Raw genomic sequence first — 20762 nt, 5'->3', positions numbered from 1 at the left:
GGGATATTGGGCCCGGGCTGGGTAGGATGTTGGGTCCTTTAGATGAATGAGTACAGGTGAGCATTTAGCTACAGAGGGTGTATGAGTGTCCCAGACCTTGGGGTCAACCAGGGAGGGAGGAAGGGGATATGAGGACTCTGTTTGAGCTGTATATTCCTGTAGAGTCATAAGGAGAGGAATAGCAGAGGAGTCTTGGCTGAGGCGCATGGTGGGTGAGAAGGAAATTGAGGCACCCAATTTGGTTAGGATGTCCCTTCCCAGAAGGGGAATGGGACATGAAGGAATTATCAAAAAGCAATGAGTAAAGCCAATTTGTCCTATATGGCAGCTTATTGGAGGGGCTTCTAAGGGGTTATATGGTTTTCCCTCTACCCCGACAATTGAGGATTGGCAGGGGAAGTGGGTCCCCAAAACTCCCGCAGCACTGAGAAGGTGGCTCCAGTGTCTATAAGGAAAGGGATCTGCCTGCCTGCCACCGTAAGGGTCACCTGGGGCTCCTGAGTGGTGATGGTCGTCGGGTGCAAAAGTCCCGGGCCCCTTCATTCATCCATTGCCAATCCCAGCAAGTCGCCGGAGGGAGGGGCCGAGGATGACCGGGGACTTCTCTGAGCTCCACGGCAATCCATTGCCCAATGTCCCGGTTGGTGGCATCTTGGACAAGGACTTGGGGGCTGCCGGGGGTTGGGGCAGGCTCGTGCCCAGTGGCCCTCTTGCCCGCACTTGAGGCATGAGCTTGGAGGTCTTCTGGGAGCTTGGGCGCCCCTAGCAGTGGACAGTTGGGCAGGTCTAGCTGGCTGAAAGGCTTTGGCCAGCATTTGGTATTTTAATTTTTGTTTTTTTTCTTCCCTTCCGTTATAAACCTTGAATGCCACTGCTAGAACCTGTGGCTGTGGGGTAAGGGGCCCCCTATCCAACTGCCTCAATTTGACCTTTATGTCAGGGTAACTTTGGGAAAAGTAATAATTCATAAGCAACTGCCGTCCCTCCGGGGTTTCTGGATCCTGGTTAGTGTACCTGAGCATGGCCTCTGTAAGGCGGCTTAGAAAGGCTGTCTGGTTTTCATCTCTGTCCTGTATTATTTCCTGAAGTTTATCATAGTTAATGGGTTTAATAGTAGCCTTTCAAAGACCTGCAAGGATGCAGGTTTGAAACCTATCCCGCTGTAGACACCTAGCCTCAGTATTATGGTTCCATAGGGGCTCCCTATCCGGTACCGCTTCAGCCCCAATGGGGTGGGTTGGGGTTGATTGATGAATCTCATCTGCTTAATTGCGCGCCTGTTCCCAGACTCTCCTGCGCTCCCCAGGGGTTAGGGTGTTGGACATGATCATGTAAATGTCATGCCAGGTAAGGTTATAAGACTGGGTAAGGTACTGAGATTCCTTAATGAAGGTTGCAGGGTTGGAGGTGAAGGAACCTAGCCACTTCTCTATTTGAGACAGATCCGACAGTGAAAAGGGGACATGGACTCTGATTACTCCTCCGCACCAGCCACCTCCTGTAAAGGAGCTAGGACATGTGCACGAGACCGTGTGGTGGGAGGACTTGGTGGGCTGAGTGGAGGAGTGGAAGGAGAAACAGAATGAGGCAAAGAGGAGGAATGGACAGGGCCTTCTGCAGTAGGAGGCCTGTAAGGAGATGATTCATCAGCTGGATCAAACTTGGAAGAGAAAGATGGGTTAAAAGGGGGAGGAGAAGCCAAGAGAACGTGTTCAGGTTTTTGAGGAGAGCAGAGATTAGGTTTAGCCTGAAAGAAAGGAAAAACATGAAGGGGAAGAGTCTCTTTCCATTCACCATGTCGCCCACATATGTACTTAATTATAACTAGTATAATTAGGCATATAATTATACCTAGCATAAAGCTAGAATTTAGGGTGTCATAAATAGACCATTCTGACTTACTATCTAAAGGACAGTTTAGCTCTAATGCAGGGAACAGGTGAAGGTGTTTGAGATTGTTTAATAAACATCTCAGGGGCGAGTTTGCTGGGGTGGAAGTCCTAGATCCCATGGTGAAGACTGAGACCCACCTAGTTAGTGATCAATGGCGTCCCACGACCATGTGCTAGGCAATCAGAAGGTTAGTACACAGGTCTGGTCGTCACACAGTACCAGTGCCTACCGGGCATTAGCCGAGAGAGTTTGAGGACCTGGCCAGGATTTCAAGTGAGACGAAAAAATATAAAATGAGCCTCAAACCCTGAAAAAGAATCTCAGCACCATAAAATCAGGAATCCACCCAGCATTAGGACCAACTATAGGGACCAACCGTAACTATGAAAGTCGTGGTTGGAGGCACCCCCACACCTTGGCAGTCTTGAGAGCCCCGGATATTCAACGGACGCTTCTCAGATCAGCCAAGATGTGTTCAAGTGGTCAGGGGACCTGCCTAAGGGGAACTCACCAATTTGGAGTCCGGTGTTGCATGCAGAAAACTGGGCGTCCAGGTAAATGGAAGGTGAGCCTCTATCCGCGGGCGCTGGGGCTATCGGATGGGATTCCTCTTGCCAGAGGAAAGACCCATCCCGGGTTTCCCCACCAGATGTTAGGGGTCGCTGGCTCAGTTGTGGCTCGCGGATAGCTCTTAGAAAAAACGCTCCGCAGACACGAGATCTCACGCAAGAGACTTTATTTATGCGGATGATTCACTTCTGCTCGGGGCGAAAAGAAGGGGAGAAAAGGAGAAAGATGGCGTATGGCTTCTCCCAGATTTTGGAATCTCATGGGCTGGAAGGAACCAATCGCGGAGGAGAATTCTTGCAGGCTGAGTGATGAACCAATAGCATGTTAGGACATAACGTGGGAGGCAGGAAGATGGCGACAGCGTAAGCCAGAAATTCCTGTAAGGTAAGTGGCGGGCAGAGCGCAGACTGACAGGTGATGGGGAGGCCGGAAATTCCTATAACGGGAGAGGCGGGCGGCTTTATACCTTACGCTCACAATGAGAGGACAACTGGAGAGGTGGTAGTTTCCTTTGCCTGACTGTATTCCTGTTTCACCACGTGCGTCAACACACCCCGCGAGCAGCTCTGCATGCAGACGGGCCCCGCCCCGGGAGAGTGAGTGGTTGTTCAAGTCAGCTCTGCTTTCCTTGGTCATCCTTCTTCTCTTAGAAAGGGGGGGGGAGGCAGGACCACAACCTGCAGCATTGCAGGGACCCAGGTCCCAAGGCCACCTCCCTCGTTTACCAGCCCTTGGGTCTCCTTGTCACACAGGCCAGCCATTCGGAGCTTAACAAAAGAGCATCAGGAAGCCTCCATGGCTGTGGGCCTGGCGCGTGGGCAGAGGCTCTGGGTGTGGCTGCAGAACTGGGGCCTCCTCAGGTAGGGAAGGCAAGGATCCCCCCAGGTTGACAAGTGGGTGGCCCCAGAGGAGGGAGGAGCAGGTGCAGAGACCAGGGGACCTGGCCTTGCTTTTGTCCTCAGTCGCAAGGGGCACTGAGGGTGGTCTCCATGGCAGGAGGGCAGATGCACCAATGCACAGCTGCAGGGACTTGGGTCCATGCCTCTGCTGGCCTGGTGACCTTGGCAGGTTGAACTCTGTGTCTACCCAGCATGGTCTGATGCTAACATCAAGTGCCCCAAGACACTTTCTTTTTTGTTAACCAGTACCCCTGGCTGGCCTCCTCTCAAATTGACTTAGTCCCACCTCATTCTTAAATATGAGAAGAAATTTAAGATTTTGTTTCTAGTAATGACCCATAATTGATATTGGACAAGAAACTATTATAAGAATTCAATATTTGGGGGGGGGAGGAGAATTGGATTTAAGTAGATCAAATGATAAACAGCAGAGATTTGAAAATAACTAGGAAGGGTGTACTCAGGATTTTAGGAAGTCTTACCAGGAAGCTGTCTGTAACTTGGGGTCCTGGGGTTTGCATTGGTATTGGTCATCTGATCAGAGGATTTCCTGCCAATCAGCTGAAGGCAAGGTTTTAGGGGCACTTCACGCCATGCAGCAGGACTGAGGAAGTCAAACCAGGCAGATGGGGAGGAAGCTGCCCGCAGGACTCCCCAAGCCAGCAGGTCGCTCTGTCCCACACCCCTTAGATGACCTGGCTGAGAGACTGGGCCCCATGCCTCTGCTGGCCTCTTCTCTGCCCCTGGTCCCTTTGTCAGTGAGCCTCACATGGTGATACTGCCGTTGACCGGTGACTAGTTCTGCTCCCTCTAATGTTGAAGTTTGAGCACTAGAGAAGCAAACATATTCAGCAGGTTTTATTTAAAGGTAATAAGACAGACTTCTCCCGGGAGAGAGAGGAGGGCCATGGCTGAAGTTCCAAGAAGTGATTGCGCCCTGCATCTTTTATAGGTTAAGGTCTCTTTTGTTCTCCAGTCCTCTTCCCCCTTATCTCTCCTTGCTGCCTGTGTAACTAGACCAGGTTTTGCAGGTGAGATGCACAAAGTGAGAGGCTATGGGCAGGGGGAGGGTCAAAGTGATTCAGCCAGGCAAGGGCCCAGGGGGCATTAATTAGCATCTCCTTGTCTGTAGTCCCTGACAAGGGCAGGTAAATTTGGTAATCAATGGGCTCTGCAGATCCTTGACATTCCATTCTCCCAGGGCAGTCTCCAGCTTCCAGAGGCAGATGGTGTTTGTGGCCTCCATTTCCTCCATTTGACCTGGTCCCTTTCTACACTGACTGCCTGTCCCCAGTTCTGGCTTCAGTGGCACTGACTGCCCCTGCATTCCTGGGCCACAGAGCCACCCTCCCCAGTAGCTGCCTTGGAATCCGGAGCCCTGACTGACAGGCTCTGCCTAGTCCCATTGGGTGGGGTCTCCTGCCTGCAGAGGCCTTGTGGGCTTCTGACTCTGGTGACATCAGCTCTTGGGTCTGCCTTCAGGGCCAGGAACAGAGTGGGCCATTGTGGGGACAAGCAGGGCACGGGAGTTGCTGGGAGTGCGTGTGCGTGTAAACTGAGTGCAGTGCAGGCGAGTTTGTGGGGCGTGGCTCTGCGCTGGCTTCCCTAGAGCACCATGTTCACGTTTCTGATGGTGACTTCTGAATTCACCTCTGGAAGTCACAGTTTGTGACATGTGTGTCCCTGTGTGCCCCTGCCCTCCTGACTGCATTCTTGCTTGTTATTCCTCTCCGGGGAGCTGGGGAGTGGTGCTGGGGGTGCTCTTACAGATGTAGGGTGAAGGATAAAGCAGAACACTGAAAGTTCTTGCACTGGGTAGATATAAGCTCAGGAGAAAATATTTGCCGATTTTGCTGAAAAGTTTCTTTATGTTTAGGTTTGCTGGTCCATCACAGATTGAAGTGAGGACTTTCAGAGTAAAGAAAGGTAGCTTGACTCAGCCACTTGGACAAGTGACCTGGGTCTCACTTTCCTCCTCTCCGCGGTGGGACGGGCCACCTCCTTTGCTGAGGCCGTCTCGAGTGCCTGCCCAGCCTGAGTGGTCTGCGTCCCCTGACCCCTCTGCCTCTCCACGCCTGGCTAGCTCCCTGTGACTGGGACTGGTCTGTCCTGCCGTGCACAGCTGTGGCGTGGGCTATGGAGGGCGCGCGGGCTGCTGGACTCTGCCCTGTCCCTTCCTCTCCCTCCAGCTCTTGCTCAGGCCCACCGTGTTCTCGCTCTGGCTGCAGGGCAAAGGGAAAGCTCCATAAGCCATCCTGTGACCCTGAGTCAGGGGCCTCTGTGGCCTCTGGATCCCAAGTCAGAGGTGACTACATCCTGCCAGTTGGAGTCTTGCCAGGATGGAGGGTGGGGCTTCTGCCTGTGATCTCAGGAGAGACACGGATGAGCTGTGGGAGAGGGGCTTGCCGGAGAGCTCTGCCTGCCCTGCACCAGCTCCTCCAAGCCCTGCGTCCACCAGGACCCGTAGTGCCCAACCCTGCCCTGCCCGCTCCTTCCCGAAACACAGGGAACAGCTTCTGACTCTCGAGGAAGAGGGAACCCCAGGACTTACTTTCTCCACTTTACAGGACTAAAAAGTCCACTAGTGTGGTAAATAGCAGGTTTGCATGAACTTACAACATACCTGGAAGATTTGAATTAAATTTTCTGGCAGGACAGTCACATGTTTCTCTAGGTGCAGTGCTTGTGAGAGCCGGGCTCAGCTGGAGGGCACGGGTCACTTGCAGCCCCTCAGCAGCGTCCTTGCTGGCCACAGTCACGCTGAGCATTGCTATGTCCTTGCTGCTGGGGACCCTCCTGTGCTGTCATTAGCGCATAATAGTAGAACTGGCATGAAATATCAGTTTCCTTTCTTTCCTTAGGCTGCAGAGAACTATTTACTCACGGATGCATTTTAGCCGTGCCAAACTGCCTCAAGGCTTGAGGAGATGAGTCTAAAATTGCTGCCATAAAAAGAAAAAAATTGACCCAGAAATGACACATTATGCACAAAAATCAAAGGGTGAGAAGAGGCATTCCCACACCCACAGAGGCTGCACGTCTGTCTCTTTGATGATAGCATCTTCTGGAAAGCCGAGCAGGTCCCGGGCTCTGAAGGCGCCTTCCTGTGCACGCTGCTTTGCTGCTGCTGGCACTTGTGCCTCCCATCTTGTTGGCTGGGGCTGCGTCCCTTGGTTAGTGGGACATTCCGGTGGGCTCTGGGCTTCCTGTGTGGGTGGTGGAAGGACTCAGCTGCTGGGGGATCCGTGAGGTCATCAACAGCACCGTGTCTGGAAGGGTGGGGAGTGGCCACAGGGACACACCCGCAGAGATGGCAACCTGAGGAGGCAACCTGAGGCTCCCCAGGGCTGCTCCCTCCAGCCGCCAGCTCAGGGGCTCTTTGGCATTTGAGAGATGTTCTGCTGCGGTCTCCAGGTGTCCTTGCTTCAGTCCGCTTTCTCGCTGCTGGGAGCGGACGGCCAGACAAGAACACTTAGAGGAGGAAAGGTGCATCCTGGGGCTCCTGGCTCCAGAGGCCTCGGTCCACAGACAGCCGATTCTGTTCCTCAGGCCTGAGGTGAGGCAGAACATCCTGGTGGGAGAGTGTGGTGGAGGGCGGCGGCGGGGAACGTGGCACCAGGAAGCAGGAGAGAGGAAGCTCCGCTCACCCACGTGTACCCAGGGACCTGCCTGCCCACGCTTACCACCAGCTGACCTCGCTGAGCGGACGAGCCACTGCTTGGGTCAAGCCCTCCTGACCGTCACCTCGCCGCTAAGCTTCCTTGCCTTGCCTGCCCCTCAGCTTTGGGGCCTCACATCTAAACGGGGGCAGTCCTGCTCGCCTCAGGAGCCAGGAGGGAGGGCACGTCCTGTACAGCGGCCGGAGTTCAGTCCTGAAAGGCCGACGTCTGCACCACCCAGCATGTAGATGACGGTCCACAGCCGCAGACCGACAGGAGGAGTAGCTTCTCGGCTCCGTGACTAGGAGAACTGTGGATGATGATAAGTGACTACTGTGAAATAGCTAATAGGGTGTCGGATGCTCCCAACCCAGAAGAGGGAGGAACGTGCCCTGACCTGACCCTTACACACACACACTCAAATGCCGCTCTGACTCGTAAGTGTGATCACAAGCGTCAGTTAAAAACAGAAGCGTGCTAGAGAAGAAAACACCAGGTGGGCTGATCAAGGCTTCCGAGGATCCAGGAGAAGCCCAGGTGTGGGTTGAGGGAGGAGGTGGGAACCTCCGTGCAGCCCGCCAGGTGGACCTGGTTCACAGGGGTGGGTGGACATCAACGCAGCTGTGGTTTTTGGACTTGAGTTTAATGTTAAGTCCCTTCAGATTTCCCCCCCAAAAAATGGTTGTAGTATCAATGCTAAATACAGCTGCAAATAGTCACTCTCTAGGAAAACCATATTTAGAAAGAGTTCATTTTAGAACTGCCCCAATTTAGAAGTGGTTTATTCACGGAGAAAGGCTCTTCCTATGACGGTAAAGTTAAGTAGAAGGTGACGAAGGAAACGTCGTTAGAAATCAAAGGTCGAGTGTTGGGATTTTCAGAAGGGTAAGCAGGGAATATCTTCATGATATTCTATTTAAAAGACAACATTCTCCTACTCTCACTGTTTAACTTAATGTTTTCCACTTGGGTGCATAATTTGAACATTAATATATCTTGATCTTACACAAATCATTTTTCAGTTAATCCTTACTGTTCCCAACTACTAATAATTGTTTAAATCATATAACATAATTAATCTCAGTTATTCTAAACTTATTTGCCAATGGAAAGTTTTTTTTTTCCTGAGATTTTCTTCTATGAATCCTTCTGAGAAAACCAAATTGAATAATATAAATGTTGTATTTAATACATTTTATTTTAAATATAGTGATCACAAATCAGTGAAATCTTAGTTTACTAGGCATATGAAGTTGAGCACACAGGTGGCTTTTATACTGAACTGCTTCATGAGCTAGATGAGCCAAAGCTAGAGCTAATAAATTAGAAGTTGAGCACTTTCTATTTCAACAGCAACTTGATTCATCGCAGCGAGCAGCCCCTCAGCTTGGCTGCTGGGAATGAGCGTACCTCTTGGGGCGGAATTTTCTAAGCTGCAATCAAACAGAGAGATTGCCGTTGTAATAATTTTAATGCTTCAGATAGAGAAGCTTCAATACGTAGTGGTGGCTGTTTCCAGTCATCTGCGAAAAGGATGCGTGATAGTAATTGGGAAAGAGCCGAGTACCAAAGCCTGAAGGTGCTGCGGGGGACATCCACAGCACTCAGGTGGCCACGCCTGAGTCCTGAGGCTGGAGGGGAGTGGAGTCCTGGAGTCCACACTGCTGGGTCAGGCTCCTGAGCTCGCGCCTGTCTGATGGAAGTCCCGGAAAAGCCGGAGCCCTGTTAGGTGTCACGGAGGACACATGCATGCCTCGGCGAGGGAAAGTGAAGAGGTCCCAACCACGACGCTTTCTTTTCTTTGTGCTTAATCGTTCTTAATCACTGTTCTGCTGTCTCCACGAGATCGGGGCTTATTCATTTCTGCATATTTGGTGCCTAGAATAGGCTGTGGCATAGTAGATGTTCAGTAAAATCGTACTGTAAAAGTGATGAAAATATGGAAACTAAAAGTTAGGTAAATAGAAAGAACTAGAGATTGGAACCTGAAGAGGGAAATACGGCACATCTTGAACTTGTTTTCAAAACAAGATTCTTAGATTTATTTTATTTATTCTTAGATTTATTTTATTTACTCAGTGTGGTTCAGAGGTTCACACAAGGTTCAGTGGGGGAAATTATAGAGACCAGTGTCCACAGATTACAATGGTCTTAAGTAACTTGTGACTGAGAATGAAACTAAGAATTGTTTGGGTTTTATACTTTTTACCTTAATATGATACAAATTTGTGCCTATCACATGTTTCTTATCAGAACTGCTTTTGTAGAACTTTGGTTGCTCTTGACACTTGGTGAACATGGACTTCCTGGACAGAGACCTCTGAACTTTCTATGTGCTGTGAACCTCCCCATTTACACATAATCAATTTTATTAAGCTGAGAAGTTGTCGAAAGAAAGAAAGAAAGAAAGAAAGAAAGAAAGAAAGAAAGAAAGAAAGAAAGAAAAGAAAGAAAGAAAGAAAGAAAGAAAGAAAGAAAGAAAGAAAGAAAGAAAGAAAGATGTCTAATTTTGTTTAACTTAGAGTTTTCCAAAATGGTCTGGCCCTGGTTTGGTGAGGTGTCCCTCCATCTGTGTCCACCCAGGAAGAGGGTAACCTGGACAAAAGAGGCTCTGCCCCCTTGCTCAGATGACCCTCAGAGTGATGAGGGAAGGAGATGTTTTCCCTTCTTTTCCCCCATCTTTCACTTTCGGTTTCATTCACCTACAGGGGGAGCTCTGCGACTCTGGCCCCAAAGGCTCCCTCCTTCCCTCTCATTTCCCGACCTCCGCCCCAGGTGTCAGTCAGAAAACGCAGGTAGAGCTCCTGTTTGTAATAGGCTGGTCAGGCAGAGAAGGAGCCGGCTCCCGCGCAGGGCAGAGGGTGGGCTGGAGAAGCCCCGGCGTGAGCAGCTGGCCTGGTCTCTCCCACCGTCACCTGTCACGCAGGACGCTCTGCTAATGCTGCAGCCCAGGCTTCACGTCTGCAGACGCTGCTCTGGAACCAAAGCCGATTTCCATCCAGCTCCAGGCAGGGAGGGTTGCTGTCTTTAAGATAAATGGCTCTTTCCTGTAAGAGGCATTTTTGAAACCCACTGTCCCCGGCCTTCCTCTGAATGTGATTAGCATGTGTGATAGGGGCCTGGACGCTTTGCTGAGGGGGTCCAGCCAAGGGGCCTCCTCAGCCCAGGCCTGCTCCTGGGGGACGCGGCACTCCGGGTGCCTGGCTGGGTTCTAGGGAGCAGCGTCCTGGGCCCAGGCCTGCACCTGGGAGCCGCGACACTCCGAGGTTGCCTGGGCTCGCTGCTCTGTGTGCAGGTGACAGCTGCGGGTTTGCCAGCTCTGAAGGTGGCAGAGCTGTGCGGGCCTGGCCTTGGGTCCTGTGTGCCGGCCGAGTCACAGGGCAGCCTCCTGCATGCACCCTGGCCTGTGACTCAGCTCCATCTGCTCCAGCCCAGCCTCCCTCAGCGGCCACTTGATGATTGTTTCTAGGGGAGTTTTCTGTGGATGATTGTGACTCTTTTGTTTTGTGACTGTCCAGGGTCGGTGCAAATGTGCAGTTCTCCTGTGAGGACAATTATGTGCTTCAGGGATCCAAAGGCATCACCTGCCAGAGGGTCACAGAGACGCTGGCTGCTTGGAGCGACCACCGGCCCATCTGCAGAGGTAAGGCGCGTGTGGGTGGCTGGAAGCGCACCTGCCTGGGGGCATGATTTCTGTCACATGTTGCGCTTACAATGAGGGGTCAGTCAGGGCACGGTCTGTAGATGGAGAAGAGCTGTAACCATGTGCGTTTCCACAACCGCGGGCAAAGGGGTTGTTTTCTGGGGGCTTGTTCAGGGGCAGGCACCCTGGCTACAGCCTCTTTCCTCTTCAGGAGGGGCAGTGGCAGACCTGATCACTCGTGTGCTCTCACACACAACTGCCACCCGTCTGTGCCTGTGCCAAGTGAGCCACAGGCAACTCTGTGCCACACAACCAGGTCCTTGGGAAAGGTTCTTGCACACCCTGCAAAAAAACTAGCGCTCTGTTGCTGTGAGACTGAATTCCTGGATTTTGTGACATAAGTCATAAAGGGCATTGTTAGCATGATCTCGGTTCCTCACTTTGTTGAAAACTGCCTTAAGCTGACCTCTCACCTCCGGCCAGAGCAAGGTATGCACGTCAACACCATTTTCAAAGAGAACACAGGAAATCAGGAGAAACCAAAGCATTGACCTGTCACTTCCTGGAAGTATTTTAATACTACCAGAATTCTAGAGAGTACCAAAACCAGAAGGCAGAACATTGTGGAAAATAACAATATAATGTTGGAAAATATTACTAAATTTAAAGCAAACTGGATCTTTGAGCCTTCTTTTTGCATTTTGTTCTCAAAATAAATTGTGCAGACAGTGGTTTTTATTTTTAAAAAGTACCAAGAGACCAGTGAATTAGGAGAAGTTTCACGTGTAGGAATGCGTCATCCCTGGCAGCTCTCTTAGAGAGATGGCATGGAAGGTGTAACTAGAAGATGCCGACTCAGCTTCCTCCTGTGAAGCTAAGTGGCTGCAGACACATCTCCAGCCTCATGGGCAGGGCTTGCTGCCTCCTCGCCCTTCCAAGGATGATGTTGAATAGAAGTGGTGAAAGAGGGCATCTCTGCCTTGTTCCAGTTTTAGAGGGAATGCTTCCAGTTTTTCTCCATTTAGAATGATGTTGGCCATGGGCTGAGCATAGATAGCCTTTATTTACCGTGTTGAGGTATGTCCCTACTATCCATTTTTTTTTTTCTAGTGTTTTGAGCATAAAGCGGTGTTATATTTTGTCAAACACTTTCTCTGCATCTATTGAAATAATCATATGATTCTTAACCTTAACTCTATTAATGTGATGAATTACAGTTATTGATTTCCAGATATTGAACCAACCTTGCGTCCCTGGATGAATCCCCCTTGATTGTGGTGCACTATCTTCTTAATATGTTTTGTATGCGATTTGCCAGAATTTTGTTAAGGATTTTTGAATCTATGTTTATCAGGGATATTGGTCTGAAATTTTCTTTCCTTGATGTGTCTCTGTCTGGTTTTGGTATCAGGGTGATACTGGCTTCATAGAATAAGTTTGGAAGGTTTCCTTCTTTTTCTATTTCATGGAATACGTTGAGTGTTGGCATTAGATTTTCTTTGAAGGTCTTCTAGAACTCAACTCAGAATCCATCTGGTCAGAATCCAACTTTCTCTGTTGGTAAGCTTTGGATGGCTTCCTCTATTTCGTTGCTTGAAACTGATCTGTTTAAATTGTGTATGTGCTCTTGATTCAGTTTGGGAGGATCATATGTCTCTAGAAATTTGTCAATGTCTTCGAGATTTTCTATTCTGTTGGAGTATAGATTTTCAAAATATTTTCTATTTATGTATTTTAATGGTGTCTGTTGTGGTATTTTCTTTTTCATCACAGATTTTAGTAATTTGAGTATTCTCTTTCCTCTTTGTTAGTGTGGCTAAGGGTTTATCTATTTTGTTTACTTTTTCAAAGAACCAACTTTTTGTTTTATCAATATTTTGAATTGTTTTTTTTTGTTTCAATTTCATTGATTTCAGCTCTGATTTTAATTATTTCCTGTCTTCTACTACTTTTGGTGTTGTTCTTCTTTTTCTAGGGCTTTGAGATGTAATGTTAGGTCATTTAGTTTTTACTTTTTATTCTTTTCTTGAGTGTGCTACATGCATTGAACTTTCCTCTTAGTACTGCTTTCAGAGTGTCCCAGAGACTTTGATATGTTGTATCGTCATTCTCATTGACCTCTAAGAATTTTTTTATCTTCTCCCTGATGTTTTCTGTTATCCATGCTTCACTCAACAGCATATTATTTAGTCTCTGGGTTTAAAAGTAGTTTCTGTTTTTTATTTTATCAGTAATTTCTAATTTCATTCCTTTATGATCTGATAGAATACAAGGTAGTATCTCTTTTTTTGTATTTACTAAGTGCTGCTTCGTGGCATAATATATGATCTATTTTAGAGAAGGTTCCATGTACTGCTGAGAAGAAAGTGTATTCTCTCATTGATGGATGGAATATTCTATATATGTCTGTAAGGCCTAAATTATTGATTGTGTTATTGAGTTCTCTGGTTTCTTTGTTCCATATTTGCTTGGAAGATATATCCAATGGTGAGAGAGGTGTGTTAAAGTCACCTAGTATTATTGTGTTGTGGTCTATTTGGTTCCTGGAATTAAGAAGGATTTGTTTGATGTACATGGATGTTCCATGGTTTGGGTCACAAATATTTACTATCATTATGTCTTCCTGATTTATGGTTCCCTTAAGTCATATGAAATGTCCTTCTTTATCTCATCTGACTAACTTTGGCTTGAAGTCCATTTTATCTGATATAAGGATGGAAATCCCCAGTTTTTTACTGAGTCTGTGTGTGGTAGGTTTTTTCCCATCTTTTCACCTTTAGTCTATGAATATTCTTTTCTATGAGATGAGTTTCTTGAAGGCAGCATATTGTTGGGTCTTTCTTTTTAATCCAATCTGCCAGTCTATGTCTTTTGATTGATGAGTTTAGGCCATTAACATTCAGGGTTATTATTGAGCTATGATTGTATTCCTAGTCATTTGGGCTTATTTTTAGTTTTTCACTTGACTTGCTTTCTCCCCTAACTGACTTTTCCTTAAGGGTAGTGCCTCCCTTTGCTGACCTACATTGTTGTGTTTCATTTCCTCCTCATGGAATATTTTGCTAAGAATGTTCTATAGCACAGGCTTTCTATTTGTGAATTCTTTTAACTTTTGTTTATCATGAAGGATTTTATTTCATCTTCAAATCTGAAGGTTAGTTTTGCTGGGTATAATATTCTTGGTTGGCAACGATGTTTCAGAGCTTGAAATATGTTGTTCTGGACCCATCTAGCTTTTAGGGTCTGGACTTAGAAATCTGCTGATATCCATATTGGTTTCCCCCTATATGTAATCTGATACTTTTCTCTTACAGTCTTTAAAATGCTATCTTTATTCTGAATGTTAGGCATTTTAATTATAATGTGCATTGGTGTGAAGCTGTTGTAATTCTGTACATTTGTGTCCTGCAAGCCTCCTGTAGTTGATTTTCAATTTCATTCTTCAGGTTTGGGAAATTTTCTGACATTATTTCGTTGAATAGGTTGTTCATTCCTTTAGATTGTATCACTGTGCCTTCCTCAGTCCCAATAATTCTTAAATTTGGTCTTTCCATGATATCCCATATTTCTTGAAGATTCCCTTCATGATTTCTACCATCTTCTCTGTTTGGTAAACTTTATTTTCAAGATTAAATATTTGGTCTTCATTGTCTGAGGTTCTATATTCCATGTGATTTAGTCTGTTGATGATGTTTCCATTGAATTTTTTATTTGGTTTATTGTTTCTTTTTTCAGAATCTCTATCTCTTTGTTGAAATGATCTTTTGCTTCGTGCAGGTGCTCTTTCAACAGTTTATCAGAGTGATCATTCATTGCTTGCATTTGCTGTCTTATCTCATCCTTTGCTTCATGAATTATTTTAATAATGTATATTCTGAACTCTTTTTCTGACATTTCTTCTACCATGCTGTCATTGGATTCTACTAATATAGCATCTTGGTTTGTTTGGGGCACTTTTTTCCCTTGTTTTTTCATGTTGTTCACATATCTTCCCCTCTAGTAGTGCAGATTCATGGTATTGAAGTTTCCCCTCTATAGTGACCCTACGGGTTTCCAAAACTTCTTCTTTAAGGGGGAGATCAATATTAGCAGCACCCAGTATAGCCAATATTCAGTCCTAAACCAAATAGTCCCTATAAAGACATTAACAGTTTCATCATAATAAACAGAAAGAATGAATTTGATTATTATTTATAGTATAACAAATAGATTTGTAATAAGGTCTACAATTTCTAATGGTGGATAAAGAGGATGGGGATGGGTGTAGGATGTAACTGTTAATGAAATAAGAAAAGAGTATGTAGAAGTACTAGATCATAGGAAGAGTGAAAGCAGAATCAAAAGAAGTTGGTTGTTAACATGAGAAAAGGGAGAAAAAGACTTTGACAATGAACTTCCAGTCTCTAGCAGATGTCTCAGGATGGGATTTGCCCCACCTAAAGGTAGCAGTTTCTATTTTCAGGATAATCCAAAATGGCTGCACTGGTTTTCAAATGTGTTGTCACATGGGGAGACTGCAGCACGGGGCACTGGTGCCCAGTCCACATGGGACACAGTTGGTTGGGTGGGGAGGGTCCTGCAGGTCCTGACTATTGTTCCAAAATGGCAGCAGCCACATGTGACCCAACCTGAGTGTACTGTGTCAGTGGACTTCCAGGCAACAGCAGGCAGCAGGCTATCCACCAGTAGTCTGTGGGTGGTCTGCAGGCTACTGGTGGTCAATCTGCAGGTGGACTTCAGTGATAGGTGATGGGTAGGTGAAAAGGCAGCAAGAGGCAGGCAAATGGGCAAATGGTGGATGATAGGTGGCAGCCAGTGAGTAATCTACACTCAAAAAGTAGGCAATATGCTGGCAGACGGCAGGTGATCACAGTAGACAAATGGGATAAACAGCAGGGGAATCCATGAGCAGCAAAGACTGTCTCACAGAGAAGCAGATTTTCCTCTGCTCTAAACATGAGTTACAGAGCGACAAGGAACACAGCCTCCTTCTAGTCTGCCATCTTGGATCTCCTCTATTTTTTTAACTGATAAATGAAAACTGCATATATTTATGGGACACAGTGTGGTATTCCAATATGTGTGTACATTGTTTAAAGTTTAAATCAAGTGTTCGCTTGTCTGTCTCCGTGAACCTTCATCATGTCTTCATGGGTAAACATTCAAATCCCTTTCCTCCAGCTTTAGTAGTATACGGTCAATTCTCATTCCTGTAGTCGACCTTTGTACCCTGGCCTGCTGGAACTTCCCCTGACTGCAATGCCTCCTATGCCTGCTGGCCAACCCTCCTGGCCTCTCCTTCCTCTCTGCAGTCTCTCCTCCCCATGGGTCTACGACCTTCCCAAGACCAACTGTTCTACCACCTACTACAATCTTTCTGTGCCTGACTGGCTTGCTTGACCTCAGGACCTCCGGTTTCACCTGTGTTGTAGCTCGAACAGCATTTCATTCGTTTTTGTGACTGAAGAGTGCTTCGTAGTATATGTGGACACCTTTTCTCTGTCCCTTCCTCTGTTGGTGGCCACTTAGTCTGCTTCCATTTCTAGGCTGTTGTGAACAGTGTGCCCTGAACACAGGAGTGTCCCTTTCACACCCTGACTTCGTTCCCTTTGGGTGTACGTGTCAGGACCAGGATGGCTGAATCACAGCAGGATCTGCTTTTACCGTTAGATGAGCGCCATGTTTCCCTAATGGTGGTATGAATCTGTGTCCCAGCAGGTTCCTTTTCTCCACACCCGGGGAGTCTTTTTGCTCATGTCCTAGCTGATCACACAGCAAAGGGGAAGCCCCCTTCTTGGGGTTGGTTATCCTGCAATTCGCTTGGTTTGCTTTTCTGTGAAATTCACTGCTCACTTCCACATTTAGAAGCAGAGTACCCAGAGGTGCCCTCCTGGCCTTCCCTCCCGGCTGAGGGCCCACTCCTGCTGCTGGACTGGATGCCCGCAGATCATCATCCAGTCATCTTCAGCTGCTCCTGCATTGCTACCTTTAACTTCCTGGAATGGTGACCTTCCATATCTGGAAACGGTTCCACAGGGGATGTTTTCAGAGAGGATATGTTAACTGGCATGGTCTCCAGTAGATGAAAGACACAAATCAATACTTTTGAAATGATCTTTTTTATAGAGAAAACCACATTGTTCTTGGCCTACTTTAATTTCTGACTTTTCATTCAATGTCTATTTCAAACACACAAAAACATTTCTTATTACAACTAAACTAAAAACTCCAGGTATAGTGCTTCTTTGGATTCAAATATCTTACGAAATCTCCTTTAAATCAGTTCATATTCTGCAAAACATCATCCTTCATTAGCATGTATTTTTGCATTCAGTTTATTTATTGAATTGACACATAAAATTTGTGTATAAGGTACCAGGTAATATTTTGGTACACGTGTGCATTGCACAGTGATCAGATTGGAGTGAGCATGTCTGTCTTTTCAGGTGTTACCGTTTCTCTGTGGGGAAGGCATTCTCCCTCCTTTTCCCTGGCGTTTAAATCACGCAGGGTATCAGCTCATCTGCGGTCGCCCCTGTGCTCTAGACACAGCACTTACTGCTCCTGGCACAGCTCGGTCCTGCTGGCCAGCCTCTCCCCAGCCCTCCCTGCCCTGCTCCCGGTCCCTACTGGGAACAGGTGGACCCCATTCTCCTCCTGCTGTGAGATCAGCTGATTTTAGGTTCCACGTGTGGGTGCGATGGTGCAGTCCGCGGCTCTCTGGGCCTGGCTGCATGAGCTGATGACCCCTGCTCCCTTCCTGTTGCTGCAGGCGCCTGGGCTCCTCCTGGCTCTCTCTTGGCCCCCTGCTGAGGCGCCAGAGGGAAGATGCTCCTCAACCTCCCAGGCACCTCAGTCCTGGGTGAGGCCTGACCCCGGGTTTCTGAACGAGCCCTGCGCCTGGGTATTCAGGCCTGGTGGGCGACCGAGGCTGGGTGGCAGGTCAGGAGTGTCACAGCCAGGCTGCTCCCGCAGGACCTTTCAGCCGCCGAGCTCGGGTGTTGAGCATCTGTGGCCACCTGCAGAGGCAGGGGTTTTACCACTTAGTCCTGGTTCCATGGTGTTGGACGGCCCTTCCCTCAGTTCCCCTGTCCTTCAGTCTCTCTCTCAAATGCATGTGTGCACACTCACACACACACACACACTCACACACACACACTCACACATACACACTCACACACACTCACACACACACACTCACACACACACACTCACACATACACACTCACACACACTCACACACACACACTCACACACACACATTCACACACACACACATTCACACTCACACACACACTCACACACACTCACACACATTCACACACACACACACTCACACACTCACACACACTCACACTCACACACACACACACACACACTTTACTATAAAGAGCAGGAGAAATCGGGGCTCCTTTCCCGTTTGGCTTGTGACCCCCTGGCTGCAGCTCAGCATCTGAGCCAGCTTCTGCCTCCTTCCTGATCACGTGCAGTCCTGTGCCACGCCTTCCACTCAGCTCATCCCTTCACGCCTGGGACCCTACAGTGTGGGTTCGCTCGCACTCCTGCTCAAGGCGAGTGAGGGTTCCCATCAGGCTCCTGCAGACTGGGCCCCCAGCCCACGTGTGCTGTGGCGACACCCAGAGTCTGCTCACCGGCCTCTAAGTCAAGTTCAGCCAGCAGCACAGCAGCAGGAGGACACGCACCCCTGGGTCCAGTCCAGGGACTTTTCTCCTGCAGACAGTGGAGCTGACAGGACCCGATGTCCGAAGGACGGCGGGCAGGAAGCAGGGACTGGGGCTGGCCTGCCCTCTGTGCTGGCCGTGGCGTCTGTCCACAGCAGGAGGCCCTTCCTGTAAGGGGAAGTCTGGTGCCCGTTGAAGGGCTGCAGCTGGTGGAGGAGAGGCGCCTGAAGTCGGGGAGAGGGACGCGGCTGCATCTGCAGAGGCCTTCGCGGAGCGCAGGCTGGGTCTCGCCCAGCTCTCGCGCTCCTTCCCGTGCCCCTTCCTACTCAGGAGAGCAGCGTCGGCAGCCCCTCGGTCGAGGGCCGTGGTCACAGAAATGGGGAATGTGGTTTGCCCTGGCCAGCTGGCCCACACCAGGCCGTCACACTGAAGGCCAGCTGCTCTCCGGGGTCCCCCTCTACTCCAGGACTCTGGGAAGGCAGGAGAGCAACCGAAGGTTTTCCGGCCTCTGCCCCGGTGTTCAAGCCACACAGGATGTCCATCACCTACAGGCAGAAGGCCCACGTGGTGAGGACCTGTCAGCGCCCGACCCAGAGCAGGCCACGCTGAAGAGTCACCAAGGCCTGCTTCCACCACACAGAGGTCAAGTCACACGTGTGGCTTCAAGCTATTTCATAGCTGGATTTAAAACGGCAAATTTGATTTAAAAAATCATGGTTTTTGACCCAGATAGGCAACATGTCAAGGCATAGCTCATAATGCGGTGTTTGGCGCTCTTTGTTCATCTGATGTTGTGAAAAGTCCAGGGGCATCTCATACGCACGGCAGACCCACTGCAGGTCAGTCACCCGCACGTGCCCAGTGGCCTCATGTGGCCAGCACGACAGGCCGCACGCTTGCCTCTGGAGATCTGGCCCAGCCTGCGTCCCGGTTGTCCTCCTGCCTGCGGAGCAGGCTCAGCAGCTGCAGGTGTGCCGGGCTGGGGCTGGTGGCCTCCCCGAGTCCTGGCGGTACCCCCCGGGCAGCACGCTGTCCTCGCCAAATCCCTGAGTTCTTCGGTTTGCGACTCGGGGAGCGTGGAGTCTTCCCAGGGCCTCCTTCAGGTAGCGTCTCCGCTGGTCCTGTACTCTGGCACCATCAGCAGAGAGCTGAGGACAGCTTTGAAAGGGGACCTCTGTGTCTGATTCTGTAAGAAGCCTTGGCTCTGTGAGCTGGGGAAAGTGGAGACTGTGAAACTGGTTTTCAGTCACACTCAAAAGGGACGATGGGGGTGCGTCCTTGGCTGCTGGAAGTTCTCATGCTTTCAGGTTCACTTCCAGCTCCGCTGCCGCCGTGGTGAGTGGAATGTGAAGGTGTGCCCTCGTGGTTTCATTTGCCCATTAAAGGGGACCTCAGATCCACCCCTGTGTCCTGGTAGTCCACAGTCAGCTGTCCACCAGGCCGCCAGTCCTGCTCTGAACGTTGAGAACACCGGGCTGTGACCAGGAGGGCCCTGCAGATCTGTGCCTCAAGTCCCCATCCTCAAGAGTCCCCTCCCCCGACGGGTCACTCTCTCTTCAGTGATTATCAGGCCTTCTCTCCACAAGGACGTCCAGTGGAAGTGTTTGAGGGACTGCAGTGAGTGGGAAGTGACCCCCGTCTGGAAACTGGGGTGGGTGGCCAGGGTCACATTAGCTAATCAGCCTGGAGGACAGGGATGTCACCTCTTCTTCCTGTTACCAAACAGGCGAATGTTGACCTGGCTCAGTAACTATGCGAGGATTCCATCTGAAACGATGCTCGCTTCACTCAGATATGAAAACAACCATCATGATTTTCCTCAGGGTAAAACATTATGAGCTTTTTAAAACTGTCTAAGTATCTTTACCTGGTGTAGGTTTTTAAAATAAGCAAACACAAAGAAACAAAGAGGAGTTCTTCTATTCCCCGAGTGGAACGTTCAGGGTGGTGGTTCATCTTATTGGTGTGTGGGAAGATTTATGTCAAGAACTTTCTTTCCTGCTAAAGCACCTTTGTCTGAGAAGCTAATATTTTGAGTTGATCCCTGAGTTGAAAGGGCACAGAAGACAAGCGAGATATGATTTGCAATTGTAACCATAGTTACACAAAGCTAATTGGAGCCCACAGGGAACGCAGAATAAAGTTATTATTAACTCAGGATTCCAGGTTAGGTCAGGTTAGCTAAGAATGAACTATTCACTTGTCACGTACCAAGAAACTGTGCAGCGTGTTTTTCTACCCAGGTTTTCTGTCCGTGCAGAAACGACCTTTTACAGAATAATGAAAAGATTATTTACACCTGAAAGATGATCCATTCTACCAGATTACAGGTTTAGCCTCGATTTTAGGATCACGCTTTCTATACTGATCATTTGATCAGATTGCTATTCGCTCATAGATTTAAAGAAACATACAC

General features: G+C 48.7%; 1 protein-coding gene across 1 annotated transcript in view; it reads left to right on the top strand.

The window, feature by feature from the left end:
* Csmd1 (CUB and Sushi multiple domains 1) overlaps positions 1-20762 on the top strand; it is a 1673782-nt gene that overhangs the window by 1161422 nt on the left and 491598 nt on the right. The window contains exon 9 of the mRNA XM_047550875.1: positions 10540-10664. Within this exon, the coding sequence (XP_047406831.1) occupies positions 10540-10664 (125 nt within the window). The remainder of the gene's footprint in view (positions 1-10539; positions 10665-20762) is intronic.

This window comes from Sciurus carolinensis, chromosome 4 (assembly GCF_902686445.1).
Source record: "Sciurus carolinensis chromosome 4, mSciCar1.2, whole genome shotgun sequence".
Taxonomy (NCBI): Eukaryota; Metazoa; Chordata; class Mammalia; order Rodentia; family Sciuridae; genus Sciurus; species Sciurus carolinensis.
The sequence above is the reverse complement of the archived record's forward strand: the minus strand, read 5'-3'. Positions and strand labels throughout refer to the sequence as shown.